The sequence below is a fragment of the Lemur catta genome, chromosome 3 (assembly GCF_020740605.2).
Source record: "Lemur catta isolate mLemCat1 chromosome 3, mLemCat1.pri, whole genome shotgun sequence".
Taxonomy (NCBI): domain Eukaryota; kingdom Metazoa; phylum Chordata; class Mammalia; order Primates; family Lemuridae; genus Lemur; species Lemur catta.
Window position 1 is genome coordinate 88,262,155 of NC_059130.1, and position 23,966 is coordinate 88,286,120.

General features: G+C 35.2%; 1 protein-coding gene across 3 annotated transcripts in view; it reads left to right on the forward strand.

Moving 5' to 3' along the window:
• EPS15 (epidermal growth factor receptor pathway substrate 15) overlaps window positions 1-23,966 on the forward strand; it is a 149,301-nt gene that overhangs the window by 79,645 nt on the left and 45,690 nt on the right. For all 3 annotated transcript variants that reach the window (XM_045548048.1, XM_045548050.1, XM_045548049.1), the window contains one exon: window positions 11,912-11,984. In XM_045548048.1, coding sequence (XP_045404004.1) covers window positions 11,912-11,984 — 73 coding nt within the window. The remainder of the gene's footprint in view (window positions 1-11,911; window positions 11,985-23,966) is intronic.

Here is a 23,966-nt window from a genome sequence, read left to right on the forward strand (position 1 = left end):
CAGAAATGGATAATGGAACAAAAGAATATGTTTCTTAGAATATTTTATTTTCAGCATTGCAAACCCATGGAAATATTGAAAGCTATATAAACTGGAGAGTTGAGTAAAGAATGTTCTTTATTATTGGTCAGAAAATGAGATGCTGTTGTTGTCATCTTTTTTTTTTTTTTTTTTTTTGAGACAGACTCTTGCTCTGTCACCTAGAGTGGAGTACAGTGGCATTGTCGTAGCTCACTACAACCTCAAACTCCTTGGCTCAAGCGATCCTCCCGCCTCAGCCTCTCATAGTGTTAGGATTATAGGCATGAGCCACTGTTCCTGGCCTGTTTTCATCTTGAGTTCACCAAGTTGCTTCTAGTAGAAAATATAAGACATTGAGAGCTTGGGGCAGGATACCTTTTGGAACTATTTTCTTTAAAATTTTTATATGATTCGTTCAACATTTGCTATTAATTTAATGATTTAATTATGTCAATCAGATAAAGTTGGGAGGATTTTTTAACTTAAAGAATGAAAAGCAATACAGGTAGTTGTAATATAATACTCATCAAATACCTGGATCTCTTGCCTGAGCTCAAGACCTATTTTTTTGTTGCCTGATAGTGTTTTCCTCTGAATGTCCAGTCGAACATGATTTCCTAATCTTCCCCTGATCTCTGTCCTTTACCTCCCTTTCTTAGTGACATCACCATTTATCTAGTCACTCAAGCTAGAAACCTGAGGTTTTTCTTTCTTTTATCTTTATTCTTCTATCTGTGAAATGTCTCTTGAATTCATTCCTACCTTTCCATCTTCTTTGGGTGATCAACTTCTCATTCTTCAAATCTCATTTCGTTTTTTTCTGAAGCCTTCTTGACTTTACCTCCCAACTCTAAGAGTCTTATTTAAGGGCCTATCTTATATAGTCTTTGTATTTACAACTGTCACACCACTTACCATACTTTATTATAATTGTCTGGGTTTTTTTTTTTTTTTTTGCTCTCCCACTAGATTATGTGCTGCTTGAGTATAGGGGCTGCTTGCTTATTCACAGTTGTATCCCTAGTGTTTAGCTTATAACAGATGAGAAAAAAATTTGTTCAATATTATTGAAATTAATCTTCTCTATTCTACTGTTTCTTTCTTAATGTTAGCTTTTATCTTTTGTCTGGATCATGGCTGTAACCTCCTCATTGGCCCTCTGCTTTGAGCCTTTCCTTTCTTTCTTTGGACCATCCTACTTCCAACTGATATATAAAATACTACTCAGATCCCTCAGCGATTCCCCATCTCCAGCTGGATCTAGTTCACTTCTGAGCATGGTTTAAAGGCTCACTCTTTATGATGTTCTCTCGGCATTCTGACCATTCTTTTGCCTTAGTCACCTATCATGCTATGGTAGAATCATCCTCCCCTGTGATACTGTAGAGCTTATTGAGAGCAGATAGCGTGTTTGCTCTTTGTACTCTCAGTGATTAGCAGAGTGCTATAACCTACCATTTTAGCTTCATCCCTTTTCTCTAGCCCTGTGGTGGGTGGGTGGGCTTATTCTCACTTTAATATGCCACCACTTTTATTCTCCTATGCCTCTGATCCTACTAGTGTACCTTTTACCTTGTGCTTCAAGGCCCAGCTTAAATATCATATCTTCTGTCAAGTCTTCTCTGAAATCTTTAGATTGCTCCTTGCTCTTTCCTCTACTTCCAGAGACTTTATTCCTTTATTATAGTATTTGCCACAGTTTATTGTAGTAATTTATATTTCTTTTTTGGTGAAATTTGAACTCTTTAAGGGCAAGAGCTATGTCTTATTCTTTTTGACAGGTCTAGAAATTAACCCACACAGTACCTGACACTGTAGAATCAGCATAGGGTAGTTGGTTGGATGAATCAATCAAAGTATATTGTAAACATTAGGATATTACCCAGACTTAATTCCTGCAAAGTATATGGCAGAATAGAAGCCATATGTTAAATGTTGAAATAAGGCAAAAGATCCTCTGAGTAATAGTTTATTTTGAAGACTATAGAAAAGAATCTTATATATAAAAGATTTTTTTTTTTTTTTTTTTTTGAGACCGAGTCTCTCTCTGTTGCCTGGGCTAGAGTGAGTGCCATGGTGTCAGCCTAGCTCACAGCAACCTCAAACTCGTGGGCTTGAGCGATCCTACTTGCCTCAGCCTCCCGAGTAGCTGGGACTACAGGCATGCACCACCATGTCTGGCTAATTTTTTTTCTATATATATTTTAGTTGACCAGATAATTTCTTTATATTTTTAGTAGAGACGGGGGTCTCGCTCTTGCTTAGGCTGGTCTCGAACTCCTGACCTCAAGCGATCCACCTGCCTCGGCCTCCCAGAGTGCTAGGATTACAGGCGTGAGCCACCGCGCCCGGCCTAAAAGATTTTTTTAATCTTCACAGGGACAATAAGGTTAGTGGGCTGATTTTTCAAATTCTGTAGAATTTGAAAATTTTTTTTTCCAATTTCTAAAATTGTGGTAAAATACACATACCACAAAATTTATCATCATAACCATTTTGTTTTTAACTTCAAAACATTAAGGAGGCATAGGTGTTTTTATTACATAGATATATATGCTTGGGTCAGGGCTTTTGGTGTGCCCTTCACCAGAATAGTATTCATTGTATCCAATAGGTAAGCATCTTAACCATTTTTAAGTGTACAATTCAATGGTATTAAATACATTTCACAGTGTTGTGCAACCGTCATTACTATCCATCTCTAAAACGCTTTTCATCTTGTAAAACTGAAGCTCTTTACCCATTAAACAATAGCTCCCCATTCACCTCTCCCCACCACCCTCTAGCAACCACCATTCTACTTTCTGTCTTTGATTTTGACTACTGTAAATATCTCATGTAAGTGGAATCACATACTATTTATCTTTTTGTCACTGGCTTCTTTCACTTAGCATGATGTCCTCAAGGTTCATCCATGTTGTGGCATATGTCAGAATTTCTTTCCTTTTTAAGGCTAAATAATATTCCATTGTACTTATGTATCACATTTTGCCTATGTGTTCATCTGTCACAGACATTAGGGTTGCTTCCATGTTTGAAGTAGCTGTTGTGAATAATGCTGCTGTGAACATGGGTGTATTCATATTTCCATTGTATAAATGAAGAAATGGAGGCACAGATAGTTAGGTAAATTTGTCCCAAGTCATGTTAGGCAATCATGACCCTGATTTCAGTTTTATGGGGTGTATACCCAAAAGTGGACTTGCTGAATCACATGGTAATTGCAGACATGTTTTTGGTCAGGGATTTTCTTTGAGAATCTGATGAAGGCTATTAGACCTTGTGCCCAGAACAAAAAGAGTATGTATACCTCTATACACTATTTTGTACTTATTGAAGGAGTTCCCAGACCCTTGGAAACTATTCATGGACCCATTTTTGAGAACTTTTGCTCTGAAAGTAAAATGCCTCAGATAGAGAATTTCTTTGTATTGGAAATGATGAAACATATTAAGAGATTGCTTTAGTCATTTGGATGGTGTGGTGGTAGTGAGTTGTGTTGAGGCAGGAGTTAATATTTTGTCATCTAAGTAGCTTCTACTTCCTTCCTGGCTCTGTCCCTTTTAGCAAAAACATCAGGAAGTAAAAGCCACATCCTGTCAGGCCTGTTTGTTATCCTGGTCTTGGGCCAATAAACAGGATAGATAATTATAATATTAGTTATTGGGCATTGTGCTATGCCTGCTTTATATAAATTCTCTTATTGAACTCTTGCAACATCCCTGAAAGGTAAATATTTTTATCTTGATTTTTCAGATAAGGAAATGAACAAATCTTTGTTTTTAAAAAGCTTTCCTTGATATCTGCCTCAGCTCAGGGAGCACTCAGTTTCCTTCACTCAGAGCACTTACAATACTGAATTATATTTCTTTCCCCAGTAGATACTGAACTCTGTGATGGCACAGACCAACTCTTATTTCTAATGAGGCAATATAGTGTAGTATTTCAGAACGTGGGCTTCTTAACCAGATTTCCAGATTGCCTAACATGACTTGGGACAAATTTACCTAACTATCTGTGCCTCCATTTCTTCATTTATACAATGGAAATATGAATAATACTATGTACAATGTTTGACACAGTTCTTGGGACATGGTAAACTCTCAGTACATGTTAGTCGTGGTCATCATCTCCAACACCCAGCTCAGCATTTAGAGCACAGACAGGGTTTATTGAATAGCTGCTTACAAAATATTGCAGTAGCTGAATGAAATCTCTTCCTTAATTGAAGAGAGATTGGAGCTATGTAACCAGATAGCCAGATTCTGTTTTCCTAAATATGTAGACCTTTGCCGTAGTCATATTCAAGAACTGATTTGTAAAAAAAAAAAAACTTTAAAAAATATTAGCGTAGGGTTTGAATTTTTAAAAACTTTGTTTTTGGTTTGGTTTGGTTCAAATACCATTAGAATCTATTATGTCTGTAGAGTTCATTGCTTATACTGTCAAATCTGGAACTCTTGTGCTTATATAATCCACCTTGTTCTGTTTCTGACTGTCTAAAGACTTGTGGCACTGATACTAAAAGGTCTCTGTTGTGACTACCTCAAGAATGGCATTACTGGTTAATTGTGTAGCTCTAGGTTATAGTGTGCATTTGTTTGTTAGCAAAGAGGCAACCTAATTGATTTTCACATAAAGTGTATGAATCATCATTAAAACTTCTGTTTAGGCTAGGTGCAGTGGCTCACACCTTTAATCCCAGCACTATGAGGCCGAGGCTGGAGGATTGCTCAAGGCCAGGAGTTGGAGAACAGCCTGAGCTGGTAGAGACCATGTTGATCTCTACAAAAAATTTTAAAAAACATTAATCAGGTGGTGTGGTGCACGCCTGTAGTCCTAGCTACTTGGGAGGCTGAGGTGGGAGGATCCCAGGAGCCCAGGTTAGAGTGAACTATGATTGTGCCACTGCAACTCCAGCCTGGGCAAAAGATCAACACCATGTCTCTAAAAAATAAAATAAAATAAAATAAACCTTCTGTTTAGGGATACTCCTCTTGTTTGAAGAACTGGACCTCTGCTGTCCAATACAGTAGCCACTAGCCATGTGTGGTGATTGAGCACTTGAAATAAGGCTAGTCCAAATTAAGATGTGCTGTTAGTATAAAATATCCTGGATTTCAAAGACTTAGAATGAAAAAATAGAATTTTAACTATCTCATTAATATTTTTATATTTACTACATGTTGAAATGTTAATATTTTGTATATATTCAGTTAAAATATATTAAGGTAAATTTCACTTGTTTCTTTTTACTTTTTAATGTGTGGCTATTGGATCACTTAAAATTGCATATTTGGTTTGCATTATATTTCTATTGGACCTGCTGTGGTCTGAATCAGTTGTATTTTGTAAGAATTACATTTCTTTTGTGGTTCTAGTAGCTTATTAAGGAGCACTTACCTCTTTCAGTAGAGCAATATATGTTAAAATGCGTTAAAGTCTGTCTTTGGGGAAACAAAAACATCCACCAAGAAATTTCAGCACCTTGAGGATTTAAGAATCACACTCTACCAACATATTGGAGTCCTAATTGCTATCACTCTGGATGCTTTATTACAGCTTTCAAAAAGCCAGTAAATGCTTTGCTTTTATACCAATAAATAATATAATGATAATAATAATAGTAGCTGAAGCTTATTTAGCACTAATTGTGTGCCAGGTATTGTTCTGGAGTCTTTCTAGGTGTAACATAAATTAATTGTGACCATCAACTTTATTATCCTTATTTCATAATGAAACTAAAGCTTAGTTCTATATTTTTTTCTTTTAGTTTTTCAATCTTATTTTGTCCTTCTGGATAAGTAGAATAAATGAATTATTTTGTGTTTGCAAAGTTAAGTTTTATTTCTCCTTTGAAAAATGAGCCATCTGATTCCAGTTAGGCTCTCTTTTCAAAGATTTATGCCCATGAATATATTCTCTGACTTATTTCTCAAAAATAAAACTCGTTATAATAGACAGCCTCTCAGAACTAAGTAAGAAGTTTATTTATTCCCGTGCTACCTTAGACACATAAACTTTTACAGCATTTATCTTGAAATTATTAATATATTATATATCTCACCTCCTTCACAAAGCATTTCCAGACTGGAGTAATTTCTTTTGACAAACATATCATTACTCTATGTACAGCTTATTTCACAATTGATCATCCTGCCCTCACTAATATTAATGAAGCCTTTTCTGACCCTGTCCAGGCAGAGTCAGGTTTCCATTCTCTGTGTTCCCACAGCACCTGTTGTGGCACCCAGTATACTGCATTGTAATTATCTCTTTACATTCCTCTCCCCAACCCCTCATGCCTAGTGTGTGTGCACCTACACTGAATTGAGAGTTTCGTTATGGCAGACACTTACCTCACTGTTTTATGCATCCCTAAAGTATAGCACAGTAACAGGTATGTGATAGGATTCAATATATGTTTGTTGAGTCAGTAGATAAGTCTTAAAGTTGCATAGAGGTGTATTGGGTTCTGTTGTATATTTTTTTTCTTTCTCTTTTCATGATTCCACATATTATATGTAAAGTAGATATTCTCTATAGATTCAGAAACTAGAACTTATAAAGAGTTTGGTGCTGTTTAAGTTTTTATTTAGAATCTACTATAAACTAGGTGTGTTGGCATAAATTACGTAATCTTTTCTGCAATTGTGAGATACAAGTTTTATTATCTCTCTTTGAAGAGAAGATAACTGAAGCTTAAAAAAGATTGTGATACATCTAACTGGAGCTGGTTTAGGCAAGAAGGGGAATTTGATGACTCCATAAAATTGGAAGAGCAAGGGTATAGGTGAGGGAAGTGTTAGGGTTCTCCATAGGAACAGAACCAATAGGATGTATCTATACGTATATATAGAGAGATTTATTTTAAGGCATTTGCTCACACGATTGTGGGAGCTGGCAAGTCTGAAATCTGTAGGACAGGCTGGCAAGCTGGAGACCCAGGGAAGAGTTGATGTTGCAATTCAATTCTCAAGGCAGTCTGGAGATAGAATTCCTTCTTCCTTGAGGGACCTCAGTCTTTTTCTCTGAAGGCCTTCAACTGATGGGATGAGGTCCACCTGTATTGTGGAGGGTACTCTGCTTTACTCACATCTACTGATTTAAATGTTAATCTCACCTATAAAATACCTTTACAGCAATATCTAGGCTGGTGTTTGTCCAAATATCTGGATACTGTGGCCTAGCCAAGTTAACACATAAAATTAACTATTACAGGAGCCAGGGCCTAAGTCCTACCAAGACTCACTCTCTCCATGATTTTCACCTCAGCTCTTTTGTATGAAAATTTTATTATTATTTATGCAGGGACAACAGCTGCCAACAGCACCTGGACTCACATTTGCCTATCTTCATCATGTCACAGGAATATTTTTCTCAAGAATGAGTGTGATAATCCATGTAAAGTACTCATCATATAATACCAATTATGTAAATGCTTAATAAATGTTAGCTTCTGTAATGTATTATTATTATTAGTAGTAGATATGCTACTGGTAATACTACTTTTTTATTAGTTCCAAATAAAGGCAGCCTAGGTAAAGATTCCAATTGCCTTGGCTTTGGTCACAGGCTCATTCTTAAATTAATCACTGTGATTATGTGGTGGGGTACTGTGAGTGGTTAAGCTTTGGTCAGGAACCAATTCCTGGGCAATCAATGCTCAGAGAGGTAGAGTCTATTAATAGGTGGTATCTTCTGTTTGAAATATATGAGTAGAAAGACATTAGGTCTACTCTCTTTTAGGGAGAAAGAAGAGTAATCTCCTAAAAGGATTGCTGGACTCTAGAAGGGAGGGTCAGCCAGAACAAATAGCTGTTACAGTGATTTAAGATAATCTGTGAAAGAGCCAGTATTTTAATTCTGGATTGTTTTTCCTCAAATCCTATGCTTTAAAAACCATATAATGCGTTTCTAAAAGTAGAGAGTAGTTAGATTATTTTAAATGATATTTAATTATATATGTGATTATGTTATTTATTCTACAACTATTGGATCAATGTTTTTAACCTTTTTTGTAACCCGTAATTCCTTTTAACAAATTTAAAAATTACTTCATCAACATTATTTAAAATTCTGAATAATGTTATTAATTTAGGCTCAAAGGCTGCTTTTTTGTTTTAGTTATATGACATCTTCTACATTTTGCCTTATAAATCCTAAAATGGTAGAGATATTAGTATCTGCGTATGAAAAATTAGATTGAGGCTCTAAAAGGTTAAGTGACCTAATCAGAGTCAGAAAAAATATTTTTCAGCAGAGCCAGGTTGGAATCCAGGTCTCTAGTATTTTTTTCCATTTTCTTGCTCTCTATAAGACCCAGATACCTTACTGTAGACTATATAATGAGAATATCCTGCCTTTCTCTATTTGCTTGTAAGAGAGGTTGACAGTTAAGCTCCTTAGTAATAAGAGCATTTTTATGGTTAAATGTGCCCCCAAAAGATTTTTATAAGTATGTCTCAGGATTGAAAAATACAGCTTTATGAGTTTCCACAGCTTTCTATAATAGTTTCCAGTGGTTTTTAGTTTGTATTGTTTTCTGGTTATAAAACAATGGATGCTTATGTTCGGAGAAAAAAACATAAGAGTGTATCGGGGAAGGACTTTGAAGGTGGTTTAATCCTGTCTCTATGATAATATTGGAATTATCAAAACAAAGACAGATGGATCATTTCCCTACTCCCCATACACAGAGCCTGGGAAAATGGAGGTGAATTGCGTGGACTCAAGGTCCCTCAGCCTGACTGTCCTTGTGAATAGCTTTTGACTACTTCATACTAGGTTTATGCAGTTAGCAACCTTAGGCTTCTGAAAGCCTACCTTGGGCTTTGCTTTCCCTGATGGTTCAGATACTAGGTTCCACAGAATCAGAACTGTTAACCTTTGCAACACCAAGGAGCTCTATCCCTGACCTCTCTTTATAGCTTTGGTACTTGTGGATTCCTCAGGATATGCAAGCCTCTTGGGAGTGGATAAGGCCAGGGAGGTAGTCAAAAATAAAAGGTGAATAGGATCATTTCTTTTCCCTTTTCTGTATATTACTAAGGTGAAAGCAATAGCTTTTCCTGTCATGACATCCAGGATGAGTGGTGGCTTGGGCAAAATACTCACACCTATTTTTGAATTATATCTTACATCTATCTGTCTTTTCCACATATATTGGGGGGCTCCTTGGGAAGCTGCATATAAATACTACTTTTTATTGTGGCACACATCCTTGAAAAGGGAATGAAGTTTTAAAATTACTAATGTTAAACAGAATGCTTTGTGTTGATTATGCATCCATCACATGTAGAAAAAAATACATGTTGTTCAAAAGAGGGGAGAATATAAGAAATATGGCCAAGTATCCTTAGTGTATCTAAATTTATATTTAGATATTTTTACTTGCCTGAAATGAGAATAGTTATAGAGGTTAAGAACCATTGCAAGACAACAGAATAACAATTTGGCATCTCTGAAATTGTAATCTAAGTCAATGAGAAAATTATTTGATTTTCCATCTCTGATTTTCCATAATGCTTTTTATAGAAAATAATATAACTGAATACTTAATTTTTTTTAAGTTTTCTATTTAGCAATGTATGTTATAGTACTTGGTTTTGATAATAAAAGAAATTATTATGAGACCAGAATTTTACTAGATAAACATGAATCAAAATTTAAATTTAATTGTTCTTTGTAGTAAGAGGAATTAATGCCTAAAGATCACTATATTTTATTTAGTTGGGAATGGTCTCAGGATATGTTTGGAGACATCACCACCACTTCTACCCTCCCCCTTCTTCCCCCATACACCCCAGATTATGAAGAGAAATTTATATTCTTCAAGCTTCCTCCATTTTACCCAAACGAAGACTGTTTGCTGGTTATAGCTGAGAGTCCTTTATAATCTGTTTTCCATTTTCACCAATTGCGTTTCCTTCCTTTGCTCTCCCGTTCTTCTGTCTTGGCTACTTTGAGTTAGCTCACTGCCTTCTTTGCAGCCTTATTTTCCTGCTTGCACATTTGATCTTAGCAGACACTGTCAGTGACAGCAGTTAACAGCAGAGGAGAAAGAATTCAATACAAACGTGTGTGCAGTGCTAATCTGTGACACTGTAATGTTTTCTATTTTTGTTATTATCTAGTGTTGAAATGAGGAGCTAAATTGGTATTGACCTCGTGTGGAATGCCTCTGAGGATTTGGGATTGGGGTACGGGGCAAGATTTTCATGTGACTTATTTCTAACATGCTGCAGCAAGACTGAAAACACTCATCTGCTCACATAAGGAGGAAAGAAAAAATTTCCGAGATTGAGCTTGCAGAATTTTTCTGGTATTTTCAGATTTTTTTTCCCTGTGTTTTTCTATTTCTGAACTTTACCTAATTCAATAAGGGTTGGAGGTGGGAGATGGCCTTTGCATAATAAATAGAATGAGGTATGGAAGGACCTCGCTGCAACAATGATTCACATGGTAAGAGACTGTTTAAAATCTCCACAACATCATGACCCATATTGTGACCCATCTGACAAACGGTTAGTGAGCTCCTTGGCCATCTTAAGTGTTTAAAAGTAACAGTATACAAATAGGTTTATTCCTATACTTTCTTCCATACAAATCTTGAGAACATTTTGCCTGCAAATCCAAAATAGTTGATTTTTGTCTACATTTAAAATCTCACCTCAAAAAAGGTGAGAAATATAAATGAAGGATGCAGTTGTCCCTTAAGTATCTGCTTTGGTATAATTTTCTCACTTCCCTTTATGCTAGAGCTAAATGGAGCCTGAGCTTACATTTTGGGTTATGTCTGGGACGGAAACTGAAATATAGTCATGAAGCTCAAAGGAGAAACTGCTATACTATCTGGAGGACTTCTTAAATGCTATCCTCCCTTCTCCATGTTGCTTTCTTTTACATTTCCCCCCACCCCAAAAATGTACTGCAGAATTTTATGGTTGTTTTTTTTTTTCTTATTTTGTATAAAAGAAAGTGAAGGGAGCTGTGTGTGTGTGTGTGTGTGTGTGTGTGAGAAAGAGAGAGAGAGAGATTTCAGTACAGATGGGCAGTTAAATTTGTTACATCAAAAGAAATAGCTTTATTTTGTAATTCTGTATCTAAGGTTGCTTGGGATTGATTCATAGGAACCCAGGTGTAATTGAAGCATATAAGAATTTAGATATGATGTTTCAAAGTAAAAGTGGAGCCCAGCATGTTTGACTTGAAGAGTAGAGGAGATAAATGCTACTGTGATTCTTTTTTTACTTGGTATACATTGTTTTATATATTTAATCAATCAGGTTTGATATGTGATCCTAAAATAGCATTTTTGAGCAGATGTGGTATTTGATAGAGCAAATTGTCTGTGTATTAACAATCTTTTCCATTTTCTCTATGTTGTTTCATTCTAAAATTGATGCACACCAGTGATTTAAGGGGAAATTAACACTTCAATAAATGTCTTTTTCCTTAATATTGTTGGTTGTTTCTATTAGCCATTTTCATTTAATTTGGCAGTGATACTTAAGGGTTAACCTTACAGAGCTGATGCAACTCCTCCTTTTCTTGACCAAAAATTTTCATTGGACAGTATTTCCATAGCAACAATGAGATCAGTGAAACCTGAGTGTTTCATTGATTATTTTTCTCCTCTTCCTTTTTTAATCTAATCTTTTTTCACCACATTTTAGTGAGAAAGCGATTTTTTTTTTTTTACAAACAGAGCTTATATTGATTTCTAGTCCATAAATAATTAGAAGAGGGTAGAAAAATCTGCCCTTCATTTAAAAATTGAATGTTTCACTATGTATTTAAAAAGCGATTCAGGATTAGGAGGATGGATAACCATACCAGCTGTAGCTGATGTTCTCAAATATTCTTGCATTGTTTGCTGGTCTTCTAGGGAAAAGAATAATGTGGAACAGGACCTTAAGGAGAAAGAAGATACTATTAAACAGAGGACAAGCGAGGTTCAGGTAGGTGAACCATAAAATTCAGTATTCTAGTTCTGATTTAGGACTATTCATTTTAAATGTATAGGGTCATTTACTATTCAATGGATGTGGTATTAGGTCAAGGCAATACTTAATATTTTTATGATATAAATGTCTTTTGCAAAATGATTGTTCTTGCTTTGAATTCTGGCCTGTGAAGATTGCACTGCAGTGAGAAAGCAGTATTTTTCATGTAGATTTCTAGTTTTGAAAGTATTTTTTAAATGATATTTACTTGCATATTATATCATTAAAGGTGTGAGTTTGACTGACTTACAGTGTGAATGTTATTGCACCGGTAAAATTAAATGAGTGAGATCATCATCATTATCATCATCGTGAAAAACCAAATTGCTTTTTCATGCGAGATTTTGTTAGCTAGGAGACCTAGAGTATTAAAGGACTGTTTCTCATAATACTGGTAGGGTAGAAGATGGTATAGAACAATTTAAAATAGCATGTTATGAGTAGCTTATCTTATTAAGATATACTTAGTATATCTTAAACTTTGACATAAAGAGATTTAATCCATTTTTACTAAGTGCTATGTTAAATAGTTTCATTTCACAAAGAGAAAAGATAATAAAACCTGTTTCTGTTTGGGAAATGATTTTTTAAAAAGAGCGGGGTTTCAAACATTAAAAGTATGAAAAATTGGGCAGTATTTTACTTAGAGCAGTAAGCAGTACATGTGGCCATGTTATTGGGGTACTGTTTCCTGAATGCTGCACTAGCACATACAGGAAATTGGTAGAAGCACTGGTAGCAGTTGCTAGTGAAAGCTCATAGATGAGTATTTTTTAATGTGTTACTTCTATGTTGGATTTCCCTGCTTGTCCTAATAGTTTTAAGTAGGTGAAAGCTCTAAATTGTTAGATCCATTGTTTTGTTTTAATGCAGGACATTTATTAGAGATTATCAGGTAGACTATATACTAGGGTGAGGAGAATGATTTACTGGAGGATTGAATAAGAAGCCAGAAAGACTTCTTGTTGAAATTTATTCTCTGGTTGGGTGATTACATTTATTATATTTACTGCATTTTTCCTAAAGGCAATGCAAAAGTCAAGAGATCATCACCAATATATTTCTCTTTCTGGCAGTGAGGTTGGGTGGGGATGGGGGAGTAAGTTACCTGAATTACATTATTTTGTGCAATTTTTGAGAAATGCTAAAGAGTCACAAACTTTAAGCAGTTATTGCTGAAAATAGTTAATGGAAGATAAAATAATCTGCAAGAGTTTTCACAATCTGAAGAAATAGATATAGTTACTGATATAATCTTGGACAGCTGCTGAATTTAGCCAGTTACTGTTTTAAAATGCATAATATCTTGTGACAGACAGTAGTAGTTTGTTATTTGAGTACATCTACCTGTTGGTTTTTCCCTATTGCATCTTTTGAGGATGTGAATTTAAACAGCCAGTTTAGAAGAGCACTAAAATTTACATTGTTCCTTTTAGGCTAAATGGGCTATCCTTGAATATTTGGTTTCTTATAACAGAAGTTTTTCATAACAGAATATAGAAATTTTGTTGTTAGTCAGAATTTCTCCATGATGTGCTTGTCCTTTTTACTCAGTGGTAATAGTAAGGTATATGTCAACCTTAAGCTTTGCAAAGTCCAAAATTTGTGATTGGCACAGGAAGTCCAAAATGTTGAATGTTTTTTGCGTTAAGGTGCTCCAAGTAAAGCATCTCAGAGCATGGATAGTATAGACCAAGTAGTAATGGTTGAACATAAATTCGTTGAAAGAACTCTGGATTAAAGCTTTGGGTTGGTAGGCTCATTACTTATTTCACCCAAATATAGGTATCTCTGTGTTACCCATGGTAATGAGGCACTAAACCAAGAATGACATGGATAATTGAAATCTACTCTTCATTTTAGTGATCATTTCTAATTTTTTGAAACACAACATAACTTACCATCAGTGGTAGTAAGTAGATTTCATTACCTATTTTTAGTTAACTCTGATTTACCCGTTGGTAATGAATTAAAACCTGTTAAGTAACTCCAACTCTCAGTACTTATTTTCTAATTTCCCTGGCTAAAGGTAATTTACTAGAACTAATAATGAAAACAGAATCAAAGGAAGTATGCTTCACTGCTTATTTCTTTCCCCACTTTCTAATGGAGGTGCTAATGAGAAATGCCAAAACAAAGACAACAGGAAAGAGAAGTAGGTGAATTTAGGCCTGTCAGTGAGTGTCTGCTTAATCCAAACTTGGCTTTTCTGAGTGTTCTTGCTTTTCTCCATAATAATAAAGTCACAAATAGTGATTATAGGAGCTCATATCTCAAGCACAGAAACCAAACTTTCAAAGCCAAAAGGTTTGAGTTTGTTTTGTTGTATATTTATATAGTCTTCCTAATTCAATTAAAGTAGAATATCTGCTATGTAATTAATGTCTAAATTTCTGTTTCCTGTCTGCATTCCCATGAATTTACCATCTTGAAAACTTTTAGTTCAAGATTTTTTTCTTGAAGATGACTTCAAATTTAATTTCATGAGATGATCACTTGTATGAGGTATACTACTAGTTGATCAAGTTCTGTGGAAAAATTAGGCCCAAAGTGATCCAATTCTAAGGGGAAAAAGTTGTAAAAGGACATTTTTCAAATATTTATAGTTTTTGGCTTTTTTTGTTTGTAAGGAGAGAAGGTAGACCCACATTCTTTCCTACCTTAAACTGCTTATTTACAATCTTACTAAAATTTTTCTTCTAACTAGTCAACAAATATTCAGAGATCTACCCTCATGTGTATTCTTCCTTCAGTTTTACATAGATGTTTATAGCAACAATTTGAGAGCTTGTTTGGAGGTTCTAGCAGGGGAGTGCAGCTGCTCGTATACCCTTGACCAAAGAATGGTCCTCCTCTGTTGGGAAAGGTCGTCCTCTTCGACCCACTGTGCAGCTTTGGGAGGGACGCACATGGAGCAGTAAGGGAGGAAGGGGACACCTGCCTAGCCAACCAGATCAGCCGAATCAACCTTGGCAATCAATGGGTTGACAGATGTCACAGCCAGATCGCCCTCACATCCTATAGCAACAATTTGGTATCAAACAAACTTGAATTCAGTTTCTGGCTCTGCTACTTCCTAGGTTTGTGATCCTAAGGAATTTGACCATTCCATACTTTAGATTTCTTTTCTGAAACATGGGATAACAAAAATACCAAACATTTAAGAGCTGGTATAAGAATAAAATGAGGTAATACAGGTCAAGTGCATCACAGGGTGATTTAAGTATTCACTAAATGTTCTGATTAGTTTTATTATTCTATGCCCTACAGTCATCTGCTTATCACCCTCCCTTCATCTTTAAGCTCTTTCTTCTCTGACTTCTATCAGAGTCAGCATAGGATTTTGCACATAGGACTCCCCAGTTCAAAAATGCCCCCTGTTTTGACTATTGCTGCCACTGTGCCACCAACCTATTTTGCTCTACTTTTATTGCTTTGTGTGGCCATTTTTCCCCTTCCTATCCTTCTAGTAACCCTTTCAGTCTGCTGTTTACTCATACCACTGTGCTTTGATTTTTTTCCCCCAGAGCCAGCAGTAATCTTAAGGCCAAATCTCTTGGTCCTTCCTATATTGATTACTGCTTTCTTGGGCTATATTCTCTTAGATATCTTCCTACCTCTCTGATTCTTTGCTTCTGTTGCCTTTGCCAGGAACAGATGGGCAGACAGACTATGTGTATGCCTCTCTCTCTCTCTCCTCCCGACTTCCTTCCTTCTCCATACCCCCTGTTATCCATATGCTGATAATACCCAAGTGTTATTAAACTCTCATCCCTCCTATGTGCCAGTTAACCACATCTCCAGTTAACCATTTTGGTATTTATCATTTTAAGGTCAATATGTCTAAAATGAATCTTAACCTTGTTAAAAACTTGGTTTCAAGTTTGAACTTTCTGTCAGTGTTTTTCTTCCTTACTACTGTCACCCTTATCACCTAATATCTAAAATTTTAAAATCAGATTATTAATCGCTTATCTCATCCTCTCTTGCCTTTCTTCCTAAACCAATTTTAGTATCATGACTCTTAGATGTGAAAATCTTTACTATTTTTCTCTGCCACTGTTAATAATGGGAGGATGTCATACCTCACAGATTTATTGGGGATAGAGAAAAAGATGAAATGCAAATGCTCCTCATTTTTGACTGATTGACTCTGAACTGTGTGCCTTAAATATTTTTCTTATTCCCACTTGTATACCTTTTGTTGTTATAATCTAGAATGTTCCCTACCTCCTTGCTTATTTGAATTCCACTCATGCCTAAAAGCCCAGCTGACATCTCACCACTTCTCTTAAACTTTCCCTTCTCTGTCTCATTAGTCTACACCAGTGTTTTTCTGTGTTGGAACTCTCTCAGAGGAGTATATATGCACTTATATGGCATGTGCCATATGTTACCTTACAGTGTCAGTTTGATGTGCATGTATATAGATTCCAGTATCTTCCAGCTTATATATTATGAGCTCTTTGAGCTTAGATATTGTGTCTTGGATCATATCTTCCACTGTATTTAGTAAAATGTTATTAGATGGAGGTACAGTTAAAGAAGCTGTTAACAGTAGAAATGAATACACTTTGATTTTGTGCATGAAATTAACAACAGAAGAAGGCACACCTAGAACCCACAGGCAGAAAGGATTGGAAGCACGGTAAGTATCATGAAGAGTCAGATTTTTTCATATTGTTCATACTACCCTCATGCAAAAGAAGTTTCCAATTATTTATACTTTATCAATAAAGATTCAGTAATTCCGAGTAATTGTCCGTATGTTTTTCATTTTAATTCACTTGGTTTTTTTCTTAGATGAAAAAGGATGACTTGTCTTAGTTGGAAATAAAATTAGATCCATAAGCTCAGCATTCGTTTCCTAGCCATAATGCTCTTTAGAACTACTAGGAAACATATGATTGGGAAATAAAGGCAGGCTGTAAATGGGGTTTTCTAACACCTACCCTAGTTTAATAGGCTTCCTTTCTGTTCTTTGACTTAAACATCTTGCTCTATAATTCATATATTTTTATATTAAGAATAAGCCTAGGCCAGGTGTGGTGGCTCACGCCTATGATCGTAACACTCTGAGAGGCTGAAGTGGAAGGATTGCTTGAGCTCAGGAGTTCAAGACCAACCTGAACAAGAGTGAGACCCCGTCTCTACTAAAGATAGAAAAATTAGCCAGGTTGTGGTGGCACTCGCTTGTAGTCCCAGCTATTTGGGAGGCTGAGGCAGGAGGATCACTAGCCCAGGAGTTTGAGGTTGCTGTGAGCTAGATTGATGCCACAGCATTCTACTCAGGGCAATGGAGTGAGACTCTGTCTCAAAAAAAAAAAAAAAAAAAAGAATAAGCCTATAACTTCCATTTTGAGTATTAGGCCAACAAAGTGAATGTAGCTGATTATTTCTAGTTTGGCATTGGTCTATAGAGTTGTTTTTTTTAATCAATTAAATAAATAATTAGCACTTTGTTTTTTAAAAACTAAATTTCTTTTTAGCTACATACACCAAATGTCTGATAATTAGCAATTTCTGTAAGATTACTTAAATCCTTAAATTTCTGCTATGATGAGGCCACTGTATCCTAGCCTGGGGCAACAAGGCGAGACTCGAAACAAAACAAAACTTAAAATTCTACTTATTCTCTTTAATAATTCTTTTAGTATTGGTATACTAGTATATATGTTTTGCATGTTTTTTAAAGTATTTTATTCATAAATTAGTGTCCTTTTGTTTATTTTTTTACTCTGTATTTTCTATGAAACAGATATAAACATATTCATGTTGTTATTATTTCATAGGTTTAATTCTTAAGTTACTTCCTCAGTTGTAAATCTGACTTGGGTTGCTAAAAGGAATTGTTTAAGTTTTTAATATGTCTAAGAGTTTTATGTATTTGTTTAAATTTTATTTCCACTACCCCATAGCACTTTATGGGGTATAGAAGGATGGGAGTGAGTTTGTCATTTTTAGTAACTTGATTATTTTCTAGAAAACAGGACATTTTCCTTGAAGTTTCTTTTTAAATAAAGCCAGAATTCCCAGCTGAAGTATCCCTTCATTCCTGTATGGGGAACCTTGGATGTGGCTTGCTTTGGTATTTTTCTAAACCAAACCTTAGCAATGTATTACACTGGACTTGTTCACTTCATCCTCGCCATTCTCCAGTTGCTGTTATCCTCCTTTCTATTGCTGTTAATGGCAGCAGTAGGCAAGTAGAACATGATCAGGGGAAACAGAGCAGAACTAGGAAAGCATCTGCCAATGTCTTCAGTCACCGGAGAGGATGGCAGTGCTGCGGTCATGCACTGACCCAGTAAGGGATTTTCCCAAAGAGCCAGCTTAAGGTAAAAGAAAATTATCTAAGTTCAGTGGAAGGCACTATTTGCTAGGAGAACCTGCCACTGCTCTAGTTAAGGACATAGTGGGGGAGGAAAAGATGGAGACGAGAGAGGTACATCTGTTGTCTTCATTTAGTCTCAGGATAAGCAATCTGTACCAAAATAAAATAGCCAAGTACATCTGGATACTGATATTGATATGGAAATTGCATTGCAATTGGAATAACCTTACAAGTAATTTTGCAGTGAAATATGATTGTTATTCTTGTTAGCATGTATATTTGCATCTATCCTTTTGAGTTTATGCAGTTTAATAATTTTAATTCTGCTTACTGAAAAGGAAGACCCTTTTTGTATGTGGATTAGTGTTGGAATTTTTATAGAGTAGATCTTTTTTCATATTTAGAAATAGATATAGAGAAACATTATAATGAATTTTAATATGGACATCTATCCTGCTTAAAGCTTCTCACTATTATGAGATATTTTCTCAGTAACCTTTTCCTCAAGGCCTATAATTTTATAACCTTATGGATTTTTACTGCAGCTAAGAAATGATAAAAGACAGTGAGGCTAGGAAATTTGAGTGAATGTGTTTGTTTTTTGGAAGAGAAAGGGCCAGAATGAGTAAATATTATATTGGTTTGTTTATTTGCTTTTCTCTTACATAAGCCTGTCTTCTGAGGTTACGTTTAAGTGGCTCACCAAAAATACTCTTTTTGAAAAATGGTTCAGTTTATTTATTAAAGGAACATTGATTCTATTATTGGTAGTTCTTACATAAAAATTTAGTTACATCAGAATATTTTTATATTGGTATGAAACCACCAGAGATATAATACTTTAAAAAACAGCAAATTTAACATTTTCTGATTATAAAAGTAATATCAGTTCATGATAAATTTGTAAAATACAGAAAAGTATAAAAAAGGAAAAAAATATTTCCAGAGAGAGCCATTGTTAACATTTTGTTTTATTTTCTGTGAATATACATAAAAGGCTTTATTTGTGTTCATACTGTATATGCATGTCCTAGAAATTTTCTTATATGACCCTTTTAAGGTAAGTTGTATTTTTCTTCATTGGATTTATAATAAAAGATCTGACTATAAAGACTAGATATTATTAGAGATGTGAAGTCCTAGATTTTTCTTTGTGTTATGAGGAAGGTGAGAAATAAGCCTAGAATACTTGCTGATGGGAATAGGTAACATATTTTTCATATTTGCATCCCTAAATGTTTTTAATTAAAGGAAAGAAAAAACATTTTTTCCTAGGATTTAAAAAAATGCTTTTGGTGCTAGCATACTGTTATATATAACCTATATAATAATTTTATGAAGAAAGTAAGGAATTTACTATGGATTATTTTCCCAAACTAATAAAATTACTTTAGAGCTACAGGTGGCATTCTTTGAAAATACTTTGTAGCTGAATTATAAGAATTCTTCAAACCACTGTAATTTTTCAAGCTACTATGTTAAAGTGAAGTTGTTATTCTGCTTTCTCAAAAGTAAGAATAGTACATAACATAATGTAAAAAACAAATATATAACCACAAGAAAGATATATGCCACCGTGACATGCTAAAGCAGTAAAGATTATTTCCAAATAGTGAAAATTTTAAATGTCAGATCAGCTTTGGCCTATAGATTATAAAACTTTTGAATAAGTATGGAAGTATAGGTATTATTTAAATCTTTAAAAAAAAACCATTTATCTTAGGTCAGTTTGAGGCTAGTATTAATATTTAGCTATAGAGTTATGTTAACAGAATTTACAGTATGTTAAAACAATGTAAGTCCTTTCTTTCTGTCAATCTCAGGCATGTTTCTCATTAGTTTCTCCCACATACTAAAATACTGAGATGGTTGCAATCATTGCTTAATTAATCCCCTGGAATGTGCTAGGCATTTTAGTAGATTTTGGACAATCAAACAATGATGAAACATGGGCTCTGCCTTCAGCAGTTTATAATTTGGAGGTAACTATGATATAGTATAGTAAGTGTGACAATTGAAGTTAGAGCCAAACTGCTATAAGAACACAGGTAAAGGAAGCCCAAGATGAGTCAGAGGAGATTAAATTTGGCTGGGACTTGAAGAATGAATATCGGGTTTCCAGATACCTATGGTATGGAAGGACATTTAAGACAGAGGAAATGGCTTAGGGAAAGGTACAGGAACATTGAAGTATATTGTCTATTGGGGAAAGAAGAGGGTCTTCTGAGGCTGGGTCACAGGTAAATATGAGGAAAAGAAGATAATAGAAGAATAAGGATTATTTAGGGCCCAGATTTGAAGGTTCTAGTGTGTCTGGCAGCAAGTTTTTACTTTATCCTACAAATAAAAGGGAACATCAAATATTTTACAGTGATTAAAGAAATCTTTGCAATGAATTATTTTTTAAGACAGTTGGACATTTGAAATAGGAAGAAATGAAGGGAGAAAAACCAGTTATAAATCAAGGGAAGGACAATGAAAACTAGAATAACTCTGTACACAGCGAGATTTTAAGGTAGAATCTATAGGACATGTGTGAACAGAGAAAATCAAAGATGAACCCGAAGTTGTTAGATTGGGTAAGACAAAAATGGAAGTCATTTTATACATTCATTATGGGTTTATTGAGAGCCAATGCCATGTGCATGTATAAAGCTCTACTCTATATCTGAGTATAGATCAGTTAACAGTATAGGCAAAGGTAAAGATATAGGCACAAAAAAATTTAGGCATGCTCGTAAATTAATGATACAGTACAAGGCCTCATACTGTTGAGGACCTTGGTGTAGTTGGGTTCCCAGGGGCTTCTCCATGGGTGTCAGGTAGGATGTTGTGAGCAGCTATAAGTTTCTCTAAGTGTGGGCTTAGGAGACTTTGCGTCAGAACCACCTGGGGCCCGCTCCTGGGGTTCTGATTCAGTAGTTTTGGTGGGTGGCCCAGGAATCTGTATTTAATAAGCTCCCCAGATAATTCCCAGGAGTGCTTGGGGCTGAGAACCTGTGTCCCAGAGTGAGGAGGATGGCAGGGCTGGGGCAAAGACGGTCTGTTACGTTTCCACCAGTTTCGTATGTGTTCTGGGGCCTGATGCTGGGCAGGGCAGTGCCTCACAAGTATGATCACTCTCCTTCGTACTTTGCTTCGTCCCTTGCAGCCAACCTAAGAGTTGGGTGGAAAGAGGCATGTCAACTCAGCCTTGCCCTCTGCGCTTAACCGGAAAAGTTATTGGTCACTTGCCAGTCTCAGAAGACTTCACCCCCTCCCCACCCCATTTAATTATGAAAAATTTGAAACATTCTGAAAAGTTTAAGGAATTTTACAGTGAATGCCCATAGACCACCATCTAGAAAGTACAGTTAACATTTTATTGTAGGGAGAGGAGGCTGTGTAAGAAGAAGAAGAAAAAAATGATAAAGCACTAAAGGAGCTCACTATTTTGAAACTGTGATCACATAAACTCAAAGAATGTTAGCACTGGGGGAGTCACAAAATCATCTGTTGTTCTGGCATTTTTAAAGGAATTTCTTAAAGCAGCATGATAGTATTTTTAGACTAATCAGTTGAGAAAATATAAGATAAAAAGCAATTATTAAAAGCATTGTTCATTGAATATCATGCTGTACTACAGCAAAAAATAAATAAAAGCTTTGTTCAGTGTTCTTTTTAATTACAGAACCATCTACATATATTTGAAAAATAGTATCATACATTATGTGTGAGACATTTAGCCTTCAGACAGTATATAGTATAGTGGTTAAGAGCTCAACCTCTAGAGTCAAAACTAGTTTGAATCCGTAGCTTACTATAACTTTGGTCAAGTTACCTGCATATGTGTGCTTCAGTTTTCTCATCTGTAAAATGTGAATAATAGTAGTACCTACCTCATAGATTTATCATATGGATTATATAATAAATAAGTTAACATATATAAAGAGCCTAGAACAGTACCTAGGACATTGTGAGCACCATTTAAAGTGTTTGGTATTATGGTGATGGTCCTGTTTTGTGTAACCTATGCAATAATTCAGAGATTTTCTTCTGATACGTCTTTCTTGTGCTCTTAGATTCTTTATCTGATGAATGATTATTGGGACCTTTGAATAGATATTAATATTTCTAGAAATTTGTGTTCATGGTTTTGCTTCATTTTCTTTGAGATCTCTGCCTACCTCCTGCTAACACATAACTTAGAGTTATCAGTCCCTTCTGCTTTCTCATCTATAGTTCCTGGAGTAAACTAAGTTCTAATTCCCTAAATCCTTTATATGTAAACCTGTCTCCTGTGCCTCTGCTGGGGTACCAGTAGTGTACCATTCTTGGGAGAATTGGGAAAATAGCCACTCAGATGATTTTCTGTGGTTCAGATGAGGAACCCCAGTCATCAAAGGATACATCTTGGTTGCTATGTTTCACAGCAGTAATGATGATGGCACTGCTTTCATCTATCCCTCAAGATCTCCCTTGTGTTTTTTTAAAATCTTCTATAGCTCTTATCATTAAGCATGAGGTCTGGTACAAGATGAATGAATAAATATAGAATTTTCAAATGGTTCATCTTTTTTTGTTTTAAGAATTCTTTTCTACACTGAGATCTACATTTTCTTCTACACATTATAAGTTTTGTCTTTCACATTCAGGTCTGTAATATACCTGGAGTTAATTGTTCTGTTTGGTGTCATTTAGAGAAATATTTTTGCATATGGGTATGTGCAGCAGCATTTACTGAATAGTTCTCTTTTCCTCAAGGCAATTTTCATGTTGTATCTTTGAATCATTTTTTCTATACATGTATAGATCTGTATCTAAATTTTCTTTTCTGTTCCTTTAGTCCCTTTGTCTAGCCTTGTATCAATGCCAAACTGTCTTAATTATTTTAGCTTTCCAATAATACATGATACCTAGTAGGGTAAGTCCTTTTACATTGTGTAATGTAAATTTTAAATTTACACTAGAAATTATAAGTTGCACATTTTATAATGTTCTTTTTTTCACTGCTCTTCCAAATATATTTTAAAATCAGTTTTTCATGTTCCTTGAAAAACTCTGTTAGATTAATTAGGAGAGAATTGACATCTTTATGATATCATTCATTATTTACTAAATATTTCTGGAGTACATTCTACATACTGGGAACTGGGAATACAGCAGTGATTAAAACTTACAAATATACCTGGACCTACTGTCTAGTGGAAGGAGATGGACCATAAACAAGATAAATAAATTATGTACTCTATTATTTACAAAAACTTTATAGCCAAAAACTGGGAACAATCTAAATGAACATCAACTAGTATATCCCTACAATGGAATACTATTTAGCAATAAAAAGGAACAAAAGGAATAAACTACTTATACAAGCAAGAACACACATGATTCTTTAAAATGTCATACTAGGCCAGGCATGGTAATTCCAGTCTGTAATCCCTCTAATTCTAGCATTTTGGGAGGCTGAGGTGGGAGGATCTCTGGAGCCCAGGAGTTTAAGACCAACCTGGGCAGCATAGCAAGACCCAGCCACTACAAAAAATAAAAAAATTAGCTGAGCATGGTCTCAGCTACTCAGGAGGCTGAAGCAGGAGGATCACTTGAGCCCAGGAGTTCAATGT